Raw genomic sequence first — 26,168 nt, forward strand, 5'->3', positions numbered from 1 at the left:
AAAGGCCACATTTTAAAACCCTTTAGAATCCCTCTAAAGTGAAAGATTAAAAGTGAAATGTAACAACTTGGAGTCTTTCCATCAGCTGGCTCCCTGCAGGGGTGATTCTGAAATTACGGCAGACGTGGACTGGTGCTTAAATGCACTTGCCGTGTCACCTGATCTCTGGGGGCTGTGTAAGTGCTCCCTTCTCCTGTGTAGCTCTGTGTCCTGTGGTTTGTAAATGCTATATGTGGTGATTAAGGCAGCCAACCAGTATTAATATAAAGGAATTCGAGAACATCAAATCTGCACTAACATTTAAAACAAAGACACTTTTTCATTAGAATAAATATGTGCAGTTGTTTTGGGAAGGGGCAGGTATTGCTCGTGTTGGCATCTCACCCCCATTTAAATGTTGATATACAAGTCATTTCTGTGCTGATGTCGTCTGAAATGACAGCTTGATTTCCTTTGACTGAAGGTAAATGACCGAACTGAATCTGTAATGCCAGAAAAGCCGGGTATGACTAAAATTCTACTGATACGGTTTGTCTACAAAACCTGGTGTCCATATTCACATGATCCTGTGCAGCTTTCAGGCTGCTTATAGATATGACACAGAAAGGAAGAAGGGAAATGTGTTCTCATCAAGGAATGTGCTGTAGAAAGGTGTTAGGATTAGGATACTGTATATGTTTGAGATTACGATAATCAATGAGTGACAGTAGTCAAGTTTTTTTTTTTTTTTTTTTCTTTCTCTCTTGAATTTCGTAGCAAGGGTAATTTCCATTTAATTGCCCATACATTAAATACATGCAGCTGCCAAGCCGCAATCTAGCGCAGTCATTTCTCCAATGTAGTAGGTCACGAATATAAGTCTTAATTATAAGGGCACCGAGGAGGAGATAGTGCTGGGGAAAATAGACGTTGCTTAAAAGCGTTTACCGCATGGCCTCTCAGTCTATTAAACAAGCTTAGATGCTCACAGTGCAAAAATGTATATAAGCCTTAATAGACCTGTCTGTGGGTGTTAAAAAGTTGACATTCAAGGGGAAATTTACTAAGATGGGATTTTTTTTTCACATGGGATGTTGCTTATGGGCAACCAATCAGAATCGACTTATTTAGCACCTTCTAGAACAGGAATGGGGAACCTTCTGCCCTCCAAATGTTGTTGAACTACACATCCCAGCATGCCTTGCAACAGTTTTAGTATGGCCAAATAGCAAAACTGTAGCAGTGCATGCTGGGATGTGCAGTTCAACAACAGCTGGAGGGCCAAAGGTTCCCCAGCCCTGTTATAGAAGATAAAATATAGTATCTGATTGGTTACCCATAGCAACATCCCATGTGACACAGAACTCCCATCTTGGTAAATTTACTTCTCAGAATGTCTACATTCACAGATGTCTACATCCTTCTTAAATTGTTGACCGGCTAATATGTAATGTGTTGACACAAGGATGTCAGCATACTGGTTTCTGCATATTTTAGCCTATCCTGAAAAATAGCATGATTATCATGCAGACGTTTAAATGCCGACCTATATGGTGTCGATATTCTGAACATGTCATTTATAATGTCAATTGATAATAATGCCATTGGGAGGTGTCAACATTTTATATGTTGACCGATTGTCTGTGTTGACATTCTGACAACGTCTAATAAGCATTCGTTTCATTTTGCTTTGTGCAAGATTTACCAACTAGTGCAGCGCTCATAAGCATTATTACAGTGTAAGATCCAATGGAGCTCTATGAGACTGCTCATTAAGTGCATAGGGACAGATGGAATTAGCTGGGTATGGGTCGACAGAACTTAGGTTTATACTCATAAGGTCAACATGTGAAATATGTCGACACAAGCATTAGGTCGACTTAAGTAGATATGGACACTGTGTAAGTGTACTGGATGCACTCGCCATGCTTTGGGCGCTACACTTGGCACCTTTTTCATGTTGACTTAATGACCAGGTCGAGCTTATGCTTGTCGATCTATTTCATTTGTCAACCTAGTGACTGTTGACGCTAATGCTTGTAGACCTAGTGACCACATTCCAATTAGCATTGGAGAGTGATAAAAGTGGGGAAAGAAAGTATTATCCAATCGGCACACAACTCTCAGATTTCAAACATAGGGGCAGATGTATTAAGCCTTAACAAGAGATAAAAGCAAGGGTGATAAGGAGAGATAAACGTCCAGCCAATCAGCTCCTTACTGACTTTTTTCAAACACAGGCTGTGACATGGCAGTTGGCATATGATTGGCTGGAGGTTTATCTCTCCTTATCCCCCTTGCATTTATCTCTTGTTAAGGCTTGATACATCTGCCCCATAGCCTGTAGCATGTCAGGAGCTGATTGGCTAGTACTTCATCACTGCAAGGCTTAGGACATCTCCCCCATAGGTTGTGTGTAAGTGCATTAATGGACACACTTATAACACTGCTATAGTAAGGTAAAGTACTGAAGTACAATGTGTAGACAAGAATGTGTACAAGTCACAAACAATAGGGGGAATTGAATAAATGTTATTGCTGCAGTAGGAGCAATCCATAAGGAGGGTTGACCCTAGCTATTGATATGGCAAGTTCATTAATGGCAGGATCATTCATTTGTGACCCAACTTGTCTGAAATTACATCTTATGTTGGCCAATGAGTCTGGTTGGGCTCATACCCTCTTTGAAAATTTCAATGGCCTAGTCAGAAATCTTGTACACCGACAGGCGGCATCGGTCTTTGTGTATTGCCTTCTGACACCCAACAGACAACCATATGTTTGCAAATATTGCATTTAAGTTGTGCCAAATGTGTTTGAGCATTTGATGGTCATCCAGGAGAACCACGACATGTACTAAAGTGTATTTGTTCCTTACAAATTGTGTTCATTTGGGAGCTTACAAGATCTCCACAGACAGCCAAACATTACAGTAGTGTTTAATCATAGTACTGTATGTGTATATATTTATCTGTGCGTTTTGTAGGCTGACAGAGTTTGAAGACACCCCAACAAGTCAGTTAACGATAGATGAGTTTATGAAGATTGACTTGGACCAAGAATGTGATCCGCCTTCTTTCGTCGCGGGTCAGAGGAAGGTCCGGATACAGCAGGTAACGTCTTTATCTGTAGTTATCCATCCCTCCACCCTAGCCAATGCCAGCCAGCCCCAGTTTTGTAGAATCATATGTTCCTTTCTTAGGACAAGATCAAGGCTCCCTCTCATTGGTGTTTAATTCAAAATTAAAGGTCAACACAATTATTATAGATAGGGATGTTTATTACGTTATTTTGGAATGGATCTGTGTCTCCTATCAAAATGAATCAGAAGTACTGTCTTGTTTATTTTATTTAGTAGAATGGGTTCCTTCTTTACAAAGTGTTATCCTATGCTGTGATGCTAATTACAGTATTCACTCAAAAAGGATTTTCAGCAGAACTTCATCCTTGATGTTGTATTTCGGAGGTAACTCTGGTCAGGGCTTTGTCCTTAAATGCCATCATCTGACTTCATATAGGTGTGTGATATATAAAAGCATCTAATCTAGGTTTATTCCACGATATCTAGCTTCCGTATAACAAAGCAATATATTGTAGCAACAGAATTTTCACTAATGGTCCAATGTTCTAACTCCTTTCCAGCTAGAACAAGAATTGGCAAAAAAACTGGATGACGTGGAAGGTAATGTTGACGCTTTATCTGACCTGTCTGTAAAGACATCATGTATACTGTCATCCAGTGCTTCTGATCAGATAATAAAGGTGTATGTATACACATTAGACCAAGCATGTCCAACGTTGGTTCTCCAGATGTTGTGAAACTACACCTCTCCGCATGCTTTGCAATAGTTTTAGCATTCTCTAATATCAAAACTGTGGCAAAGCATGCTGGGATGTGTAGTTTCACAACATCTGGAGGGCCAACGTTGGACATGCCTGCACTAGACAATGTTTGCATTGAAAGAAATTGTGGGTGATTATTGGCCTGATTCATGTGCATTGCACCCAAATATAATGCTCTCTGCACATGTTACATCAGCCCCACCTGCAGTGCTGCATGGTTTTGCCCATTTGAGAAAGATTTTGCATTTGTGATCAACTCTGAATCAGGCCCTATGTTAGCAATGTCGAGGTTCTATGCGACTGGGCCTTATCATGTTACAGGTGGTTTCCTGCTTGCCTCCATTCTAGAGACTGGGAGTTAAAAAGAAGAAGGAGCAGAGTCTCCTAACAGAGTAGAATTGTCTGTACTGCTTGTACAGGGCTGCGACTAGGAGTTTTGGGGCCCGGGACTGATTTCTAGTCCAGACCCTGGCAATCCCCCTCCCTTGGCCTCACTCTCACTTCACTTACTGCCCGGCTCCCCCATCCCCCTTCCGCTGTGCTGCCTGTGCTGCTCAGTGGCTGAACGAACGTCAGCCATTTAATATGTGGCACCGGGTGTTGAGCCAATCAGAGCTCACGTACTGGCAGCCGCTCTGATTGGCTCAACACCCGGTGCCGCATATTAATTGGCAGTACAGCATGCGGGGGGGGGGGGGGGTGTGGACAAAATGAGTTGCCCAGGCCCTTCCCTCTCTGTCAGAGAGGCTGGGCCCACAGCACCCCCCTGATGGCAGCCCTTTGCTTGTATAATTGATGCACCTCTTTGTAAAACTTATTCCCTATTCCCAACTTGTTTTTATAACAGGAGAAATCACAACTTACCAGGATGAAATTGAGAATGAGTTAGAGAGTAGCAGGCCGAAGCCCAGAGGAATGTATGTCTCTTTCAACAAAGATGGTGAGATTTAATCATTTATGACCTCTGAAGTTGTTTTATTGAAGTTCAAGTCAATCCTTTAACATTGCTGACCTTTATTTTCTTGTTGTTTTCCAAATGTACACTTCGCGTTGTACTTTTTAAGGTGATAAGATTATAATAATTTATAAAGAACGTCTGAATGTAATAAACCTTTTTACTTTTAATGCTTCCAAATATAGTAGACATATAACAGACATTGTACTAACGGTAGAACAATGTACGTCTATAGCAGTGAACAGCACTGGGAATAGGGAGAGCGTACAGTATATTTAGCACCATTTAATAGTATAGTAATCACACTTGCATCAGTTAAATAGGAAATGGGATATCAATGAGTCGGTGTGTTTTCTTGTGCTCCGCATTTTGTATCCGTCCTTCTACAGGCAATGAGAACGATCTTATTATAGCTGCTGTTTTAAATAAGATCTCTCCTTAAGCTAATTATCACATACTGATGACTTGATGGTGATGTCTTCGTTAACATCCGCTGATAGTAATACAGGGTTGTGTATCCCTTATCCAAAATGCTCGGGCCACGAGCATTTTGGATAAGGAATTATTCCGGAATATTTGTGCCTTCATTATGCAGTGTATTAATCCGCTATGTCCTCATTGGCTCAGCTCACAGAATAACCACCTCCATTGTTTGTCAGTTGTTGGGGACTTTTAACCAGTGTTAAGCCAAGAATATAATGTGATGCTAAATATTTGTCCCCAATATAGACGACTCATCCAGTATATTTGGAGATGATGACCGAGAGGACGAGGAGCTGGAAGTCACGGCCAACCACCTTAACAAGGATTTTTACAATGACCTCGGAGAGAGGACTCAATTAGAACTCTATGGTCCTACCATAAAGCCGCTTCCTATAGAATCTCTGCTGGGCCCTCTCCCTACTGCAGCAAGCTTGGGGATCACAGATTCAATCAAGGAATGCATTGATGCCAAGGAACAAGAGAAACGTAAGTGGGAAATGTATAACTTCCACTTCGTGATAGGACATTTAGTATAGGGATTGACTACCTTTTCCTCTTTGGGTACCAGATGTAAACATCACAAGGCACGCAAGATTCCGGTCTACCACAATAACAACATAGTCAATCTTTAACAAAAGTAATAGAGGGGTGCAAATAGATCCCCTCTTTTAAAATGGGGTTCCTTTTAGAAGCATTGTGGTATTTCTATTGCAAGTGAGGTCTTCTGCATGTGGTTGCAACACAGCTTGAACCCAGCAACAGAAGACAGAATTGCCCCAATTTCTCTGTGCAATGGCTTATTTTTATTAGCAGCTCCATAGGGGTTGATAAAACAGACACAATATTGGGGGTAGCATAAGGGCAGCATATGGTATGATTGTGTTTAGTTTGGTACTTCCCCTTAATTCTGCTTTGAATAATCCTTCATTTAATTGCTGTTGTTATGGTCTACCCACATACAGTATATTTTACTGTTTGAGTTTGTATTTAATCCATATGTGTAGTGACAATTAATGATTGAGCTATTGCTGTTATTGTCATACTCTTTATGAAATATCATCTCCATATCCTGCAATGCTATACATTATGTTTTTAAATATGGTCACCGGTTGTGTTGAGTTGGGTAAGTTCATCATGTCGGCACAGTGGTTAGCATTGCGGCTTTGTAGAGTCGGGTTACATTTTGGCCACGATGCCTTCTGTGTGGCGCTTGTATGTTCTGCTGCATATCATGTTTCCGCTCAAAGACCTACAGGTAGATTAGGTAAATGATAATAAATACCATAATAGGAATTGGTAATTGGAGGGTATATCATTTCAAACTTGTATGCAGAGTATATAATAATGGCCATACACGCGGTTCTACCCAATAAATGTAGGCACATATCCAATTGGTGGCAACATTTTTGTGCCTGAGGTTGTGTCAATGCAAGCTCATGATTGACGCACCATGTTGGTGATCCATTCTGTAAGAGTCCCTCCTTTGTACTGATGAAAGTGATAAGACATGGATCACACATTTACTTTCCCACATAACAATCTTATAAGGTGAAGAGGACAAGGGAGCAAGGAATGCTGATGCTCGTTTCCCTTGCCTGCATTGCCAAGGCTGCTGCCCTGCCTGGAGGCACTCTAACTGAGCAGATCACAACAGCAGTAGTGCTTCAGAAATATCTATCTTCTGACCTAAAACTATCACGTGGCACTAACACTGTTATAGTGGTCCTATTCTTATAATGTATTTGCCTAATAATATGTATGATCGGTTTATGATATGTATGGATTGTCCATGTGAGGACCACCTATAGCAAATTCAACTCCTTTCCAACTCAACAAAACATCCCTGATTATACTCCCTCCTTATTTCATGGAATCTTCCTTATATTTCATAGTTCATCACTAATGTCGCTATGCATTCCTTATTTGTAATGTATGCCTATTAAATATATTTTGATGGTTTATTCCACAGAACTGAAGGGTAGATGTATGAAGCAGTGATAAGGAAGAAGTGAGCCAGAGGAGAAGTGGCACCTGGCAACCGATCAGCACTGAAGTAACATCTATAATTTGCATAATATAAAATTATACAGAGCAGCTGATTGGTTGCCATGGGCCACTTCTCCTCACTGCTTCATACATCTACCCCTGAGTGCATAATGGTAGAGTAATCCAATTGGCACTGGCCCTGCTTTGTGTGTGCCAGCATAGGGCAAAAAGAGTATAAGCTCTGCTGGGGTGTGGACTGAAGTGCTTTCAGAACATTCTCATTATGGCACCTGTATGGATGTGGTGATACCATGGCAAAAAATATGTGAATACACTGGGAGTGCCGGATCCCTACACACAAGTAGGATTGTAATAATTCACTTCAATTCAAAATGGCCGATCACAATATAAACCTTCAGACTATGGTGTAAATTTACTAATGCTTCTAGAAATGAAAAGTGACGAGGTTGCCCATAGCAACCAATCAGATTCTGTCTATTATTTCTCTATTGCATCAAAGAAAATAGACAGAATCTGGTTGCTACAGGCAACATCACTTTTTTTTTTTTTTTTTTTTTAGCTTTAGTAAATTGACCCCAATATTTATGATACTCTCTAATTTGTATCTTCTGTCAACGTTTGTAAATATGCCCGGTCACAGAGAACTCTCTGTGAAATTACGTGTTGAATCCAATAGTTGAAATTAGACCTGCGTTCAGCATAAAATGCAATTCGTCATGACCTCCCCCCTCTCTCTATGTCCAGCTATTCCCAGTTTGATGAATGCCCTGTCTTGAAATGAGATTTGTGGGCATGTCAGTTAGTTGAGTGATCCATATACAGCATTAATGAGAAGCAGATGTGTCTTGTGAAAAGCAGAAATCGATGATCACCCAGCTGTAGGACAGGAAGTGTGACAGGCATAGAAGTCATACTGATTACACACAGTCCTTATTACAGAAACCTTTACTTCATGTTGTAAATCCTTTAATACCCCTTTCACATCGCACAAATAATCCGCTCTGACCTGGGTTGGTGATGTGTTGAGGTGCTGTGTTATCACACCACACCAAACACCACAGGTCAACCAACCTGGCATTTCGACCTCTGTTCTAAGAAGGGTTAAATCTGGGTTGCCCTCTGTATTTTGGGTGACCTGTGTTTAATCTGAAAGCGTCAGACCCGGGATTGCGATCCTGGGTCAGACCTGGGTTTGCGATGTGAAAGGGATATTTACATATGTAGATTTAAAGGGTATTCAGTTATCCCCCATAGAACATCAGGAGCGGAAAACTTCAGTTTTTGCTACTGTATTTTCCATGGTGTTTCACCAATTTCTTTTATCGGGCTATCCAATTGGATCACCCGATACAAAGCACATTTTCTTTCAAAAACGCACAGGTTCAGTGAAATCTGTGTGTGTTCAGCCAAACCGGCCCCATTTTCACTGGAAGGCAGGTGAAACAAAATCTCTGATAAGCCAGCATGAGAACCGCCTTAACGGGTCTGATTAGATAGCTCCTGGCACACCAGAAATTTATTAAACTGGGTGAAGTCATAAAGTGTCTGGTTTTTATCACCGGCCAATCGGCTCCTACCTGTGAAGTTACAGGCTTGGTTTGAAATATTACAGGTAGGAGCTGATTGGACGGTGATAAAAACCAGACTCTTTATCACTTCACCGAGCTTAATAAATCTACCCCCGAGTTTGAGATCCATTACTCAACCGTATGGGGGGGGGTCTCTCCCTGTTTCCTAGCACAAGCACCTCTGTGGTTTGTTTTTATTTGCAGGTTTCTCGCTCACTGTATCTAAAGCTGATATTAGCTAATGTCTTTCATAAGCAGGCATGCTGAGATTGCTCTTGAATTTGAAGACAAAATAGTCCTTGGCAAAGTATTGTATGTAAACATTGTACTGAAATGAACACACTAATAATTCATGCAGAGTGTCCAAACCTGTTGTTCAAAAGCTTATGGGTGGTTCTCACACACCCAGGCAATATGGGTTGGGAATTCAGACACTTAAGCAACTTTCTTTTGGGCCACTTATATTTGTAAAATATGTATGTGTGTTGTCTTTCTATTCTCTCCAATTGTTCTGATTGTTATAGTATGTGTTTTTTATTGTGTAATTTATATATTGTATGCAGTCTGCTTGTTTTTATGGCTTTGGTGTCTTGTGGTATGTGTGGCTGCTTCAAGTGTAAATATGTCAGGGGCATAACTATAGCACCGCAGCCCCCGCGACCGCAGGGGGTCGCTGTGCATGTGCGGGCGCCGGGGGCTGCAGTGCTATAGTTACGCCCCGCCACCATCCCCCACAGTCTTACCTGTCAGTCTTCAGTACGCGCTGGTCCCGGCTCCCTTCTTCTGCTATGAGGACCACAACAAAATGTCCGCCCCCATGTAGCAGATAGTTCTCTGAAACTGTCTGCTGCATGGGGGCAGACATTTTGTGGTGGTCCTCATAGCAGAAGAAGGGAGCCGGGACCAGCGCGTACTGAGCGTAGCCAGGTAAGACTGGGGGGGATTGCATGGGCGGCGAGGCGGGGGTTGGTGCGGCGGGGCGGGCGTTGGTGCGGCGGGGTTCGTGGGTGGGTGGTGCGGCGGGGTGTGTGGGTGGGCGCCCTCCCTTTAACGGCGGGGGGGCGCCCAAAAGCTAGTTACGCCACTGAAATATGTGTAATACAGGTATGTGCCTTTGTTGCAGGCATATACATAGTCAGATCCCATTCACAGCTTACGTGTCAGTGTGTTCAGTAAAACACATAATGGGGCAGATGTATTAATCCTTAACAAGAGATAAATGTAAGGGTGATAAAGAGAGATAAATATCCAGCCAATCAGCTCCTTACTGACTTTTTTCAAACACAGCCTGTAACATGGCAGTTAGAGAAATAAATGTCCAGTCAATCACCTGCTATCACCCTTGCATTTATCTCTTGTTAAGGCTTAATACATCTGCCCCATATTTAGGCCACTGGTGATCACCTGTCTTATTTTTTTTTTTTTTTTTGTCTCAGTCATTTTCACGATCTTAACTACTAAAATTTTACACCAAATGCCTTTGCTGTTATAGGGTGATAGTGGCCAGTTTAGACCCTGTTCCAATGAAGAACCATTCAACGTTCAGGGCAGAAAAGGAAACGGCTATATCAGCCAGTACTGGGAAATAAATATATATATATATATATATATATATATATATATATATATATATATATATATATATATATATATATATATATTATATTTATTTTACTGGTTTGTCAGCCAGTGTGTACAAGCGTATTGCATCCAGTGGTGTTTTAAGAGTAGTAGGCCAGTTTGCATGCCCCCTCCTCTCTGCCTGAAGCAGTGACTGGAGCACCGGGAGCAGTAGGACCAGAGCAATGGAGTGCTCACACCCTACTGCACATGCGCAAATCTCCGTTAAAATGGCGCTACGGCCATTTTTGTGGCAACAGTGCAGCGTTCTGGAGTCTGAGCACTCGATTGCTCAGATCACCTGGAAAAAAAATGGCCGCTGCACCAATTTTCCAGCAATTTCAGCAGGGATCCTGTCTCACCTGATGGACTCCTGAGGGTAAAGGTGCTCTTACACGCACCGATTTTTGCCGTGCATTTTGTGCTAAATCGCATCGCATTGCATTGCATGCGTTGTGCATGCAATGCGATCAAAAGACAGTACAAAAAATATGTGCAGCACATGCTCTTTGTACTGTGCGATGAGATGCCAAGGGAGCGCGCATCTCATCGCATAGCATTGCACCGGGAAAATCGGTGCGTGTATGGGCACCTTTAGTATTTGAAAAGTGGGTACAGGGTGCGCAGTCCCCCCTGTCCCCCCGTGGGACACAGGAGCCCGTGTGCACACTGCACCCATTATATCCTATAGATACGCCACTAATTGCATTGGTGATGTAGTATTGTGCTGTGTATAGAGGTGATCCACCATCCGCCCATACACCTGCTGCACAAGCCCTTGGTGATTAACAGCGTAACCAATGGTCAATGGTGCATGTAAATGCTCGCCCAATCCATCTGCAGGTGTGTACCCAGTCTATGAGCATCCCTGAAATGTACGTGGGTGATCCGGGACAGGTAAGTACACAAGGCCATCCGCTTCACATATGCCATCAGTAAGAGGAAGAGGACTGCATTGCTCGCTGCTAGCCTTGTACATTCTATAACCAAGCACATAAACGGCTTGCACCAGATTAATAACGCACGTTACACGTACTGTAAGAGCGCTATGCAGTTAACTTTCAACATGTTGAAACATTTTCTCTCTTGTTTGTGTCTGGCCCTGTTTATTCAAACTGTTGGGGTTTGTGTGGGTTTAAAACAATATTATTTGAGAATATTGTGTTTCTACTAAAGGAAAGTAATAACACAACATCCATCTGAGCAGGAAATTACTCTCACAATGTGTGAGCTCTGCATGACAGGTCCCAATGTTTTATTTTGACATACAGGAAATATAGACATTTATTTAAGTCCTTCAGGCGTACCTGTTGCTTGGAAGGAGCCCAGCACTCTTGTGCATTGGACTAAAATTCATGTGCATCTGCCTATCCGTTCCCCAGTGACATAGCTCTATATTGGGGCACATCGCATTAACTGGTGTTAGTGTACCATACACACTCCTGGCGCGTAGCAAGCAATGTAGAACTCGTCCTAGTACACTAATGTACAGTAGAACCCTTACATACCACATTTCTAGAGGACTTGCCCACTACAGCCATGTGGCACCCACTTTGCATCACTGCTGGTGGGTACCAGAGCTGCTTTTAGCCTTTTGATGTACCTGATAAAGGAGGAGTCCCTGACGGGAAATCCAATATGTTCCGTTCTGCTATCTGTAGCACAGGGCGAGACCACCCAGCATAGTCCCTCCCCACAATGCAATTTCATTTTTACTGTAGTGCCTTCCCGGCGCAGCCTAGTTACCATGGCAGGTGCAAGATCGCCATTTTCCTGCGCTTAGCGACTGCATGTGACATCATGCAGTTACCGCAAAATGTCCCAAAAATGGTCCAAACTCGCCTGCATTGTCTGGACCGTTTCCTTACAACACCACATCACCGCCCTCCGCCGTTACTCAAAATGCCAACTCATCCGTCTGGGATGCAACCACAGATTGAGACTTTGCGCAATAGCTAGTTCCGCACTTCGGTATGGCCTTTAATACATTAAATAAAAGATTATCTCCCTAAATAAACAGATATTGCTGGTTACAGTTTTGAGAGCATTAAACAACTGTATGAATATCTACAAAATAAAAGCTGCATAGAGAAGGGGCGTCACGTCCCTGGTGCGCTATGCCAAACAGTCACCGTATATACATGCACCACATAGTGGCCCAAGGGTTGTAGTCTTTGGGTCAACAGTAACAATTTTGACATTCATGATGTCGGCTGTTACAGTGGCGTAGCTACGTCTTGGGCGCCCCTCGCCGCCGCCCTGCCAAGCACCCCTACCCCCCTGCCCTGCCGCCCATGCAAACCCCCCCCAATCCCCCACAGACTTACCTATCGAGCTGGTCCCGGCGGCTCCGTTCTTCTGCTGAGGACCACCACAAAATGGCCGTCCCCATACAGCAGACAGTTTCAGAGAACTGTGTGCTATATGGGGGCGGCCATTTTGTGGTAGTCCTCAGCAGAAGAACGGAGCCGCCGGGACCAGCACGATAGGTAAGTCTGCGGGGGATTGGGGGGGGGGGGGTTTAACTATAGCACCGCAGCCCCGGCGCCCCCACATGCACAGCACCCCCCCGAGGTGGCGGGGGCTGCGGTGCTATAGTTACGCCGCTGGGCTGTTATGATAAAGTGGAGGGTTGGGTCCTAGAAGTAAGGGTACAGGATAGGGGAGAACACTCACCGTTCTGCTACATCATTAGATGACTATACCTGAAGTCACACTTACTGTAATGACCACTAGAACATGCCGCTGGTCTGTGCAGCTGGACCACCATAGACATGATCATATTTAATCAGTGTTGACATGGCCAATGTAGATATAACATATCACACTTGTGGCCCAATGCTCTTTTATGTGACTTTATGTATGCACGTGCGTACGTTAGAGCGGCTCCTGGTGATTCTGACCATCAAATGATTTTTCCTGGCTTTACAAATAAAAGTCAGTGGGAACTGACTTATTTGCGAGCGCTGAGACACTGGGCATTTCCATGGGAGCTCTCCATCCCTGCTGCCCCCAGCCCGCCATGATTCTTGCGAAGGGCTCGGCTCGCGGAAGACCATGCGCAGTTCCGCAAACATCGAGACGGGGCCAAACTCGCACTATTGTGAGTAAATCAGAATGACCCCCTATGTAAACATTCTCCATGCTGAAAAAAAGTTTGGGTCAAAAGAATTAAAGTAACAGCCACCGACACAGGTAGAGACGGCAGATTACAGGAAATGCCACAAGCTCGAAGTGCTAAGGAATAAATGCAACTTGATTCTTTTTGTTGCAAATGTGCCTCTCGGGATGGCCAGCAAAATCTTTGCAGAACAGTGTTGTAGCAGCACCGAATTATACCTTTTTTAGTTGCAACAAAAGCATCAGTTTTTTTTTTCTAAGATATTATGGCCTGAAACAGCAGTCAGTGCAGCTTGTAACAAAAGCTCCGCAGTGAGAAGAAATACGGTGATTACAGTGCACTTTGGCTGCCGCGGTGCGTTATCTCTTAGTGAACCCGTTGTCCATGCACTGTAGTCAGTGTTCTTGATGGGTGGAGCCTTTTGAATCCCTTAGAACCGACAACATCGCTAATATGTCATTAAGTGTGTAAGGTCAGTTACCCAAACCCATGTACCTGGTCTAATTCACAGGTTCTGTAGACCCCTGGGCATGTGGTGTTGGGTTATGTACTACTTCAGCATCTACAGTCCTCTCGTCACACCCCCACAATGTCAGGGTAAGAGCTAATTGGTGGCTGTAGTCTTCCTTCTGGACTACACACACTTTACCAGCCACCAGAATATAGACTTTATCCCACCACTGCAGTACTGTACCATGACCGTTCAGTGGTCCAGCCTTCCAAGGGGGCCCAAAGAGTGATCAGTGCAGTGCCTCCTGGACAATATACAGCATGCCCAATCTCTCTGTAAATTGACAAATAAAAAAAACCCTGTGTCTTTTTGCAAAAATAACTTTCTCAGGCTTTTATCACTTCTTGACCACGCTGTTCACTCATCTCCATATTATCTGAGAATAGGGTTCCAAGGACCCTTTCCTGTGTTGCTGATAAGGTGTTTTGCTTTCAGCTTTTTCTGTCCCACATGCATTATCTTACCTTTTACTGTGCATTTTGGTTGGTCGTTCTCAGATAGTTATATATTGTGTGTGTGTGTGTTTATGTATATTCATTTATTATCCATTATTAATATAGCGCACACACATTCTGCAGCGCTGTACAGAGCGTATTTGAATAGTCAAATCCGTCTCTGCCCCAGTGGAGCTTACAATCTATATTCTCAACCTGTACATGCACACAGACATTCTAGGGGTAATTGTGTTGGTAATCTATTAGCCTACCAGTATATTTTTGGATTGTGGGAGGAAACCGGAGTACCCGGAGGAAACCCACGCAAGTACAGGGAAAATATACAAACTCTGCACAGTTCGGGCCATGGTGGGTATTGAACCCATGACCTCAGTGCTGTGAGGCAGTAATGCTAACCATTACACCATCCGTCTTTTCAGTGTAGTGCAGCTCACTTCCAAGAGGCTTTTCATGGCCTCACTATAAAAGAACATGTAACAAGAAGAAAAGAAGGAGCGCACACGTAAGCAAGATAGTGACCAGTTTTACTTTAAAAAAAAAGTGTAGGCTCACATACAATTCAATAAAAGGTAGTCAGCATGGGGAGTAATCACCGCTAACTCAGCAACCTGTAACACGGAAACTAGAAATGATTCCAGCAGACCCGGCACCGAAAAAACGGTAGCGGCGTTCTCCAGTCTGTGACCACGGACGGAACAGCGGCTACGATCCAGTACGTCAGGAGATCACGCCCCATCGCGTTTCGTCACAAGACTTCGTCAGGTCTGCTGGAATCATTTCTAGTTTCCGTGTTACAGGTTGCTGAGTGAGCGGTGATTACTCCCCATGCTAACTAGCTTTTATTGAAATGTATGTGAGCCTAGTCACTATCTTGCTCATGTGTGCACATGTTTTCTTCTAGTAATATTATCATTTATAAATATGTTAAATAAAACCAGACTTGTGGCTCATCCCTGAGATAACTCATTTGCTAATTAGAGTATCTGCTACTGACAGTTTCCATCTCACTGTCGTCATCCCAATCTAAGCAGTTTGTAATCCGTGTATTAATGTGTACGGTGTCCAATGCCTGACTGAAATCACTGTACACAAGTACACTGTTTCCACTGGTCTATCACCAAGGAAACCCACAAGATATCCTAGTAGAGATGTGCATGACTTCCCTGGATGCTGTATCTCAGTAACATAGTACCCTTTAAACAGTTTGAAATGATTGACAAGTACCCTGCTCCTCCCCCTGTCTGTGACATCCTGCTCATCTTCACAACCGCAGTTCATTCGGATCATTACAGGCTGACTGTACTGCTGGCGCGGATAGGTTTTCATTTTCTACGCTTAGAACGTGCAAAGCTGATCACTGAGATTGCATGTCTTCTGTCCCCTCATTAATTGCTAGCTAGCCCTGGCATATTAAATGCACCTCCAGCAGAAGCAGCCGTTCAGTGTAAGATATCTACTTGTGATACTTAAAAGAAATTAATTTAATACACAGCTTTAATTGCATCTATGGCATTTAGGAAATTTGGTGCTGTCTCCGCTCCTGGCATTTTGCATTCATTGAAAATCCCAGGTACTCCGCAGAAATTGTCATTGCAGTTTGATATTTCAATAAGAAAGCGGTTTTCCTTAACCCACTTGGTGGGAGGAAACTCAAGGTTCTAGGTCAGGCTTGTTTTTACACTAAGCGTTTCACAGAATGGAAGGTGAAATACTGCTTATTTAGACTTCATGAATGTTAAAAAGATGGAGAATAGTGTTGTCAAGTTCATTTGCATCTCTGTGTATGCTGTAGGATGGCTGTTTGTGTTGGAAAGGTAATTGGTCTACTTTTTAGGTAAATTTTAAATGGGAGGGGCACGACCGATGGGCAGCCATCAGAACATCTATACATGAACAGATTGGCTGCAGTTATGTGAGACTTGTCTTAAAGCGCTGTGGAATATGTGTGCGCTTAATAAAGAAATAAAGCTGGCCATACACTAGAGCGATATTGTGTACAAATGCAGGATTTGGGCAGGTTGTGTGACCGGTTTTGTGCACATCGTGTGGTATAACGGTTCGATGCGCGGTCCTGTGGGTCGAGAGGTCGTCCCTTAGATCATGCGTTCTGCACATCTGATCATTCGTGATTGGGTGCAGCTCTGGAGTTGTTTTTGCACAAGCGATCAGTCGTTTAATGGCTCGTCCGACCGGCTTTACTTGACTGGCAGTTTACCGGGACACTCCCACTCAGCAGCGAGATGATCGATCGTATGCAACAACTGGATCACACGATGGATCGTTGGCACATTGTGTGTAAAAAAAGTCCAGGGCTGCCGGGGAGTTCAAGGGAAATCGTGACACCATCAGAATCGCAAGCAGATCGTTCTAGTTTATGGCCAGCATAAAAGATTCCAAAATAGTTCTAGTGTATGGCCAGCTTAACTGGTAAAGACAGACTATAATGCAAAATAGCAGCAGATCCAGCATACAGTGCAGTGATGATACTATGGGACTAATTCTGAATTTGCAGTAAAGCAAAACCTTTGCGCCTGGAACAAACTGTGGGTACAAATACATGCATTTTATTGCGTGCAGTGTAAAGACTGGGTGATTTTGGATGTAACCAGGAAATGCTTTCACATTGCACAAGGGTAGCGCCTAACAGATCATTAACGCCTGTAGTGGTCGCAGGAACATGTTCCTGCAACCAGAGGCTTCCCCTGGCAGAGCGCCTAATTTTTATCAGTGACCATTGCTGGTCGCTGATGAAAATGAGACAATGGGCAATATGCTCGCTGAGCGATAATGGCTTAGCGAGCATAGTGCCTTGTGTGTACGGGGCTTTAGTGGAAGTCCTGCAGACAGAGATATGTCCTCATACAGTTACTCCAAACAGCCCCTCATGGCTAGCCAGGTTGCATGAGAATGTTCTAGTGCCTGCTGTTTATTTTTTTTACTTCACCCGATTTTGACAGATCACGCCGATATATCGGCCCAAATCGGAGGTGTTTCACTTGATCAGATCCAATGCGAGTTCTCATGCGCATCAAATTGGATCCTAATGATCTTATATGCAGTACATAAGATCAATCGGGATCGGACCACCAGCAGCACATCGCCGATAATTTTTTAGCACCTGTGATGTATCGCATCGGATGTCCCTTGAACTCCCCCGGGAAAGGCTATAAATAGAAATGTACTTATTCCATGTTCTGTTTGCTTACAAACACTGAGTCAATGCTTCTAACGTGTAATGCATCTCTGTTTGATGTACTGGCAACTCGTTATGGCTACAGAAATAGCTGCGTTCTCAGGTGTGTCCGGCTGTGCTTCCTACTGTATGTGTGCAGGGGATATCGGAGAGATAAACGTGTTTGCTTTGTGACTTTCACATTATTCTCCAATTTTATCTGAGAACCCACTGATGTCAGACTTTCCAGCAGTGGCCAAAGACTCTATACCCAGGACTCCTCTTTCTATTCTGTGTAGCGTGTGTTAATTATCTCATTGCCAGGACAGCCTTTAATATGACGACAGGAATTTACCCTTGAAGGAGAATACCCTCACAATGTCTAATAAAAACCTTTCTAGTCATTTCTGCTGTACTACAGTGCTTCAAAAAGCCTGCTTGCCCCCTGTTGCTTCCTTTACTCTGAATAGTTTATTTTATCAAAGGCAGAATTACTGTCAACTGAGAATAGATGAACTGTAGCAAAATCATGTCCTAGATTCTGTGGATTCTAAACTCTGTTTTGCACTCAAACTTCAAATACAGTAATGGAGATGAATATGGAGTAATCGCCCCCCCCCCCCTCCCCCATTCTCTTTTCCAGCAATGTTACCACATTAAACCTGCCAAGTTTTGCTGTCCTACCGAGGCCTCTGACAATTGGAGAGTTTTACAGGGTCAATGCTTGTTAATTGGTTGTCGCTTTTTCAGGATAGGTGAGGGCAGGTTGAGGTGGAAGATTGTACGGTGCAATCTCAGGAGGGAAGAGACTAAAGGTGGTAAGGTGAAAGGATGGGGGTCTGGTCTGAAGGGATTTTTTTGCCAGATTTGGTCTTTTTCCTTTAAGTTAAGGGGTGTACACACAGTACAATTGCCTTGCGATTTGCATGGAAAGCAAAACATATTTGATTACGGCTATATGGTACAGATCTGTTCTATATAGTCTTGCGTGCAAATTCTATATTTCTGTGCGATTTCTACTGGAACGGAGCACTCATCGGGACCGAAAGCGGCTGAAAACCTCTTGCTTTCTATTCTATTTTGACTATATAGTCACCATGTGTAGGGGCATAAGCTTTATGAAAAGAGCAGGTGGGATAAGCCAGTTTAGTTAGTGAAGGGTGGTTGCACAGGTTGAAGATAAGGATTTGAACTCAGGTGGAATATCATGAACTGCAAGATTAGGGTTTCTTTCATTGGTTCTCAGCAGAGCGTGGGGAAAAAGACATGGAGTCTGTCATGAGTGCCAGGGTTGCTACCACTGGAGACCATGCAAGGTGGCAAAGTTGTTTTCAAGGTGCTTGGAGAGACACCGCAGCATTAAAGTAGGATGGAGAATATTTTGGAGTGATCAAGTGATAGGCTAGCGGTCATTAAGTTGTCACTGAGTGCACAGCTTTTGGTAGAGGTGAAAGCAAGATTTAAATAGTACTGGAAAGGGCAATAGAGAGTTAGAAGGATGAATTGGGCTTCGTGATGGTAAGAGTTTCCATCACAATGAGAGTCATTCTCCGAAGCTGTATGAGGAGTTGAGTGTGAAAAGTTAGCAGAGAGCAGTAGTTATAGGAATGACTGTTGGGATGTACAAATGTGGCAGGTTGGTGGAAACCAACCAAGTTATATTGTTTTCGAGGATTTGGGATGTGGGCCAGGCGTGCGGTATATAAAATCCATGTGAATGTACAGTAGAAAAAGAGAGCATTTTGGAATGAACTACAAATGAGGCAGTTACCAGGACAATGATGTGTTGGAGCGTGTAATTACACAAAATAATATTTGTTATGTTGTATTGGTATTGCTCTGGTCATGTGGTGGCATGTAGAGCAAATGGAGGCATATTGGTTATGTCAAGATGTGAGGCCTATATGCAGTGCTTGAAGTGAAAATTTAGAAGTGGGGCTATCGAAATCCCCCCCCCCCCCCCCCCCACTGCACCACCTCCTCCTGCATGTCTGGCGCTTGTTGCTGCCTCCAAGTCCGTCATCTGCTGCAGTCTCCATCGCCTGTGGCTCCAGCGCCCACACTAGCCTCCATTCACTTGGGTCCTGCGGCCGCTGCAGTCTTCATGCACCCCCTCCTGCCGCTTACCAGCTTCTCATTGGCTGGTGGTCAGTCATATGTGATTGTCTAATACCAGGTTTAAATAAAAAGCCACCCTTCTTTTGATTGACAGTCGGTCTGTGAGGCAGGATTGGCTGGTGGCCGGTGCCGAGTGTCGGCTTCACACAGCACTGCTGGGGGGACCAGATGCGTCCGTCCTGGCACTGGTACATAAATGGAGAGGTGGTATGTCATACCGCCCCACTTCGAGCACTGGCTATATGGAAATGTTTTGACTGCATACTAAGGCTATGCACAGTTGCAATCCCCTAGTGCAGTCCTAGTCAACCTGTGGCTTTCCAACTGTTGTGAAACTACACATCCCAGCATGCACTTTCCCTGTATATGCATTTCCTAAATGCAAACCGTGTCAGGGCATGCTGGGACTTTGTAAAACAGCAGGAGAACCAGGGGTTGGCCAGGACTTCCCTAGAGCTTCCGTGTTCTTTCTAGGTTACATTTTTGTAAAACCATTGGACATACTAATTGATTTATTCACCGGGATAACTAATCATTATGTCATAATACAATGTGATGAAGAGCTGACTGCGACCACCAATGTATGCGTACCTTATAGTATTCACGTCTGTGCTGCAACAACTTTTGGCTCCAGTAGCACAGTAACCTTCTGGTAAGTGCACCACCACTAAGAAGGACAGGTATGCTCACTAGGACTATTTAGGTCCACATGCGTTGGGACGACCACTGAAGGCCAACAGGGCTTAGGTTGACAACTGGTATAGGTAAACATGGCTATGGTAGACTGGGTTGTAAGGTCGACATGAGTTTTCCGCTGTTTTTTTTTAGCCAACATGTGACAGGCGGTAATTCATGCCCTACCATCCACTATGGCATGGGGGGAGAAAAAAATAGTGCCCAAAGCATGGCAAGCGGATGCGGTACACTTAGACAGTGTCCATATCGACAATGCCGACATTCGGGACAAAAATCATGAAAAACTCATGTCGGCTTTTTGACTGTTGACTTTACCATTGTCGACCTAATGCTTGTGTTGACCTCCAACTCTGCCGACTTTAACCATGTCCACCTATTTCAGATGTCGGACTAAACCCTATTCGAACCAAAGCATGTCGACCCAATGACCCAAACCCGAATGACATCAGCCATGTGGCATATCATTGTTACCCTAAAAGGATGATCATTTGGTTGTTTTTCCGTAACACATTATTTTGTGGCTTACAGAACAAAACTAAAAATGTTTTGCCCAACACAGTAATTGTACAGTTCGTCTTGGTCTTGGCTTCTTCCCTACGACGTTGAAACAACTTCAATGCAGTCACGTATTGAGAAACTACTTTGTCAGCATATAAATGTCACCAGTCATACACATATTATATATATATATATATGTGTGTATAAATGTTTTATGGTGGAAGCATAATAAGGTTTGCGTCAATCACCGGTTTCTACGAAAGCCTATAACTAGGGATAGCTGTACTAAAACACAAATGTTCTAGACTGTATTGAGCCTCTGAGGATTGAGTCAGACTGTAAATAACTGAATGGATGAAAGAGCATCTATCACGTACAGACAGCAGCCGCAGCTACTCATGAGCTGATAGACTATTCATGAGAATGCAGATCCTAAACTGACTTGAGAAGTTGCATCAACGAGGCCGATTACAATGGATATCCATGACGCACTGGCCTGTACTGAGCCCACAAGTGTAGAGATAATACTAGAAGTGTTATTCAAAGCCACCCTAATCTGATCTTTAAAGCTTTCTAGTATGATTTCTGAAATATAGCATTGGCAGTAACCGCTCCCAAACTACACTAAACTACATAATACCCAACCTATCCAGAAACTCGTACCATGGGACCAAAGAACATCCAGTCCAGAATTCATAAGCCAACAAAGAAAATACTATAGCTGCATATATGCTATTAAACAGATATTAGAACGAATCCTGGGGCAACTGAATATTAATGAAGAGGAGAAATGCATATACAGGATATAACCATAGTACAGGTTGAGTATCCCTTATCCGAAATGCTTGGGACCACGAGCATTCTGGATAAGGGATTTTTCCGGATTTTGGAATAATTTTTTTTAAACATACTTACCTGTCCCCTGGTGGTGCCCCTATGGTCCCCCGGCGTCCACGGCCAGGCCTCCAGCACCATCTCCGGCAGCTCCAGCGTTCCCAGCAGTGCATTGCGCGAGTTCCCAGGCGCACGCGCACACTCGCGCAATGCACTCCTGGGACCGCTGGAGACACCGGGGGTGCAGCTGAAGGCCTACCGTGGACGCCGGGGGACTTGGTAAGTATAAAAAAAGGGTTAGGGGGGTAAACAAATAAAAATATTCAAATTATTCCCAAAAAACACGGTTTTTGGAATAATTCGGATAAGGGATGCCCGGATATGGGATGCTCAACCTGCAATCTTAATTAAGAATAATAAAAAAAAAAAACATGTAAACACTAGCAGAGTATTAATAACAAAAAATCAACGTCCAGGGTAGACAGAAAAAATAAAGCTGCCCCCAAGCTGCAGATCACTGATTGACACTGTACTTAGATAAATTGGACAAAAATTTGGAACACAGGAGATTTTTGGGACACTGGGAAGGCTGTCACCATTACACAGCGGCCATGGGATTGGGATCGGGATGGGGGGGGGGGGGGGGGGCACTTTCAAAATGGCAAAAGATGAGAAGCAGAAACAAAACTTCATACACCTCAGGAGGTGCAACATCAATAGCAGCGAACTGCTGAGCAGGAGCCGCTACAGCAGTGCTCACGTAAACACCGGACATGCAGAGGAGAAGGTGAGATGTCCCATCAGCCAGGACCCCAGCAATGGCTGAACAGTTCTGGGAAGACAACTAGGCATGGAGAGCGTGACAGTCAGAGTATCCAGAACCAGAGACAAGGTAGGACACCCCAGGACCTCCACAGAGACAGCCAAGTTAGGTAACAAAGAGTAGGGAGACCAGCTTTTGCAGCTGGTTGTGGCAGAAAATGAGGCTCCATGCAAGCCAAGTCACACAGGACCTTGTTCCCCAGAAAAAAAGGCCCATTTCACGTTACTGCCGTAATAGTATAAAAGGACCCATCTGTATAATAGCCACATTGACAAACCAAGGTCATGTGATGTCAAGCTGATGCTCCACCCACAAGAAATAAAATGTTTAAATTCTCACAATCGCACTACAAATATTAGACAGTGTGTAGACAGAACGGGCAACCGTTAAATGATATAGAACTGATTTCAAACCTATTTTGAGTAAGGGGGATGAGGTTCTCCATGAACAATAATGGCACACAACATTCCCATGAGGTCATCGCTTTATACATATTTAAGTACAGTACAGTAATGGCCCCGCTACACTACAGCGATATATCGGACACTGAAGTCGGTTGGAATTTCCCTTGAACTCTCCTGGACCTTCCAGGAGTGATTCCAGCCGATATGGTACTTTGGTGTCATTTTTCCATAAGATATATATATCTCATGCGAGTGATCAAGCCGAGACAGATCGCATGAGCTATACCTTATGGTATACTGTACAATTGATAGATATATCTGGTGCTCTCTATTAGGGGGCTAGAGCTGTAAATGCCATTCAAACTTTCTGCGATATCAGAAGAATCAGAATCATCTTTATTGGCCAGGTATACTTGCGTATGCTTGGAATTTTTTGTGGTAACAAAAAAAAAACATATATCGCATGCACAAAAAGCACTCCTTTTTCCATATGATTTGGATAAATCACAAGTGCAGTACGACCAACCTAGGGGCCTCCACTCATGGGACCGCGCATCGGATCAGATTGAAAACACAAACGATGTGGCACTTTTCAGACGATATATTGACCCAAATGGTCATAATTGTCAGAAATCGTGCAATATCGTTCTAGTGTATTGGGGGCTTAACTACTAGATATTGCATGTAAACTCAGTCATTATTATTATTTTACGATAACTACAGTATTTTTCCAAAGTTCACAAAAGGTTTTCAAATTGTTCTTTTATTTTTTTAGGCTGATGATTCATTATTTCTCTGACATTTCATTTTAGTTGACAGTACCCTATTTCACCTTCTCTTGTGTGATGGAAGTTGCCAGTGTGTTTTTTCCCCCAATGTTTTTTTTTTTTCTATTGTTTTCTTTTTATCTTATGTGACTGTTAAAGGAAAACCTCTGTGGTGAGCGTGCTTTGCCTGGTAAATCCATTAGTGGTGTTTTGACAGAATGATGAAGATTCCACTTTATTTCAAATGACTGTGGACGTTTCATGACACCACAAGTTGTTACTTACTTAATTTCTTTTAGTCTTTAGCTGCCAGTTGTATCTGTAAATTGAAATGTTTTTTTTTTTTTTTTTTGCATTTACCTAAAATATCTTTTTCTTTTTTTTTAATCTGATAAATTCTTACTGAAAGTTTTTTTTTTTGCAAAAGAATATTAAAACAACTAAGACGTTATGTTCTGAGAAATATTGTCACTTTTTGCTGAAAACAGAGCAAATTTACATTCGACTTATTCAATCTAACTGGCCGGACATTTTCTGATGGTCGGATTGCCCACGGGTTAGCAAAACTGGCGAGAATTCGTCAATTTGGAAGACTTTTTTGCCATGCAGAAAAAAAGATGAACTTGCAATGGCAAAAATGGCTGCTTAATTGTCAATTTGTTTGGCAGCTGCATTGAATAGGTGTTGAAAAATATCGGCTCTTATTAAAAAAAAATATATCACCATAGGTCAGTCGTTTCCAAACTGTGTGCTCTGGCACTCTGAGGTAGGATGCTTACAGGGGTGCCTTGGATTTGTGGTTCACGACTAGGGTTGCCAATCCCGGAGCATTTTTTTCAATCCCGGAATTCGGGATTGAAAAATGCCCGATCCCGGGATTGGCTTCCCTAATTAAAAAAAACCTGCCCCGCATATTTACTTACATGTGCGGTGCGGTAAAGCAGGATCCAGGAGCCGGGCAGGCAGGATCCAGGAGCTGGCGGCCGATGAGGTCATGCTGCGCGCCCAGGACGGGTCTGTGCAGCTGCTTGGCCTGCGCAGCGTGACCTCTGGCCTCGTCACGCTGCACAGAGCAATACTGCCGGGGAAGGGAATGCGCAGTCTAATCCCGAAATGCCGGGATTGGAAACTCCGGCGTTTTAGGGGCCAAATCCCGGGATCCCGTCGATCCCGGGATTGGCCACCCTATTCACGACCAATTAAAATCATTTATTGCCAGTGTAATAAGCAAAACCAGTGATTGTCGCTGCCAATCAAAACATATGTGGTCAAATAGAAGTAAATTGTGTCCTTTACCACATAACTGAAGATGACCTAAAGTTGACACATATACTCATTTTACTTTGCTTTTCTAGGGAGTAGTTCGAGAAGTGAGAGTTTAAGAACAGAAGGTGGAAACCCATAGAGGACCATTTCTAGACTGGGCACGCACAGTATGGCTAAGCTGGAGATGGCTATAGAAAGTGGTATGAGGAAGGCCAAACTCTGACCACAGAGAAGTGGACAAGTGTATAGTGCACTTGTCAAACAAGTACAGGTACCATAGAAGAGCCAAAAATTCCTCCGGACCAAGCATGCCCATTTTGAAAAAGTACCAATAAATCAGAGGGAGAACATAAGAGTCAATGTCCTCCTTCCAAACAAATCCTGGGCAAAATGCCAGACCAACGAGGCTTGACGTAACAATTGAGATTAGGCACCAGACATTTGTTTAGAAATACCTGACCGTCCGCTCACTAAGAAACCCGTTTAGTGTAGAATTAGAATTCAACCAGGAGGCCAAATGCATAATTGAGTGGTCATATAGTACAAACCTAAAGTAGGAAGAGTGAGGCCACTGGAAGATTAGGATCCACAGGGGAAGGTAGTACAGGAAAGCAAATCGCCACGAAGAGGGAATATATGAGACTTTGACCAAGTACTCAAGTATTGAAAATCTTCGAAAACCTGATAATATGCAAGGATCGGCTAAGTACAAAACGTTATTGTCAGCATATAAAAACATCTTTGTGTTTAATAGATTGACTAGGGTCATTGCCCATGGGTGTAACTAGTATTTTGTGGGCACCATAGCAATATTTTGAAGGTTCCACTAAACTTTCTGTGAAGGCACACCTACCTTCACTTGTCCTGGTCATACTGGTCCTTCAGCCTCTTTGGAGAAAGGAGATTAGAATTGGCATTTCCTTCGACTCTTAGGGGTATTCAATGCGGGGGTTAAACAGCGAGGATCGCTGGTTTTCTTCAATCCTAGCTGTTTAACCCCCTCGCCGGCCGCATTGAATACCTGCCTTTGTCAGAATTTCATTTTGGA

At 43.4% G+C, this 26,168-nt stretch overlaps 1 protein-coding gene across 1 annotated transcript in view; it reads left to right on the forward strand.

The window, feature by feature from the left end:
- Positions 1-26,168, forward strand: part of BRF1 (BRF1 general transcription factor IIIB subunit) — a 343,261-nt gene that overhangs the window by 203,322 nt on the left and 113,771 nt on the right. Inside the window, exons 8-11 of the mRNA XM_083166801.1 lie at positions 2,966-3,092; positions 3,622-3,661; positions 4,670-4,762; positions 5,507-5,746. Of these exons, the coding sequence (XP_083022927.1) occupies positions 2,966-3,092; positions 3,622-3,661; positions 4,670-4,762; positions 5,507-5,746 (500 nt within the window). The remainder of the gene's footprint in view (positions 1-2,965; positions 3,093-3,621; positions 3,662-4,669; positions 4,763-5,506; positions 5,747-26,168) is intronic.

Source organism: Crinia signifera, chromosome 12 (assembly GCF_055691185.1).
Source record: "Crinia signifera chromosome 12, ASM5569118v1, whole genome shotgun sequence".
Lineage (NCBI taxonomy): Eukaryota > Metazoa > Chordata > Amphibia > Anura > Myobatrachidae > Crinia > Crinia signifera.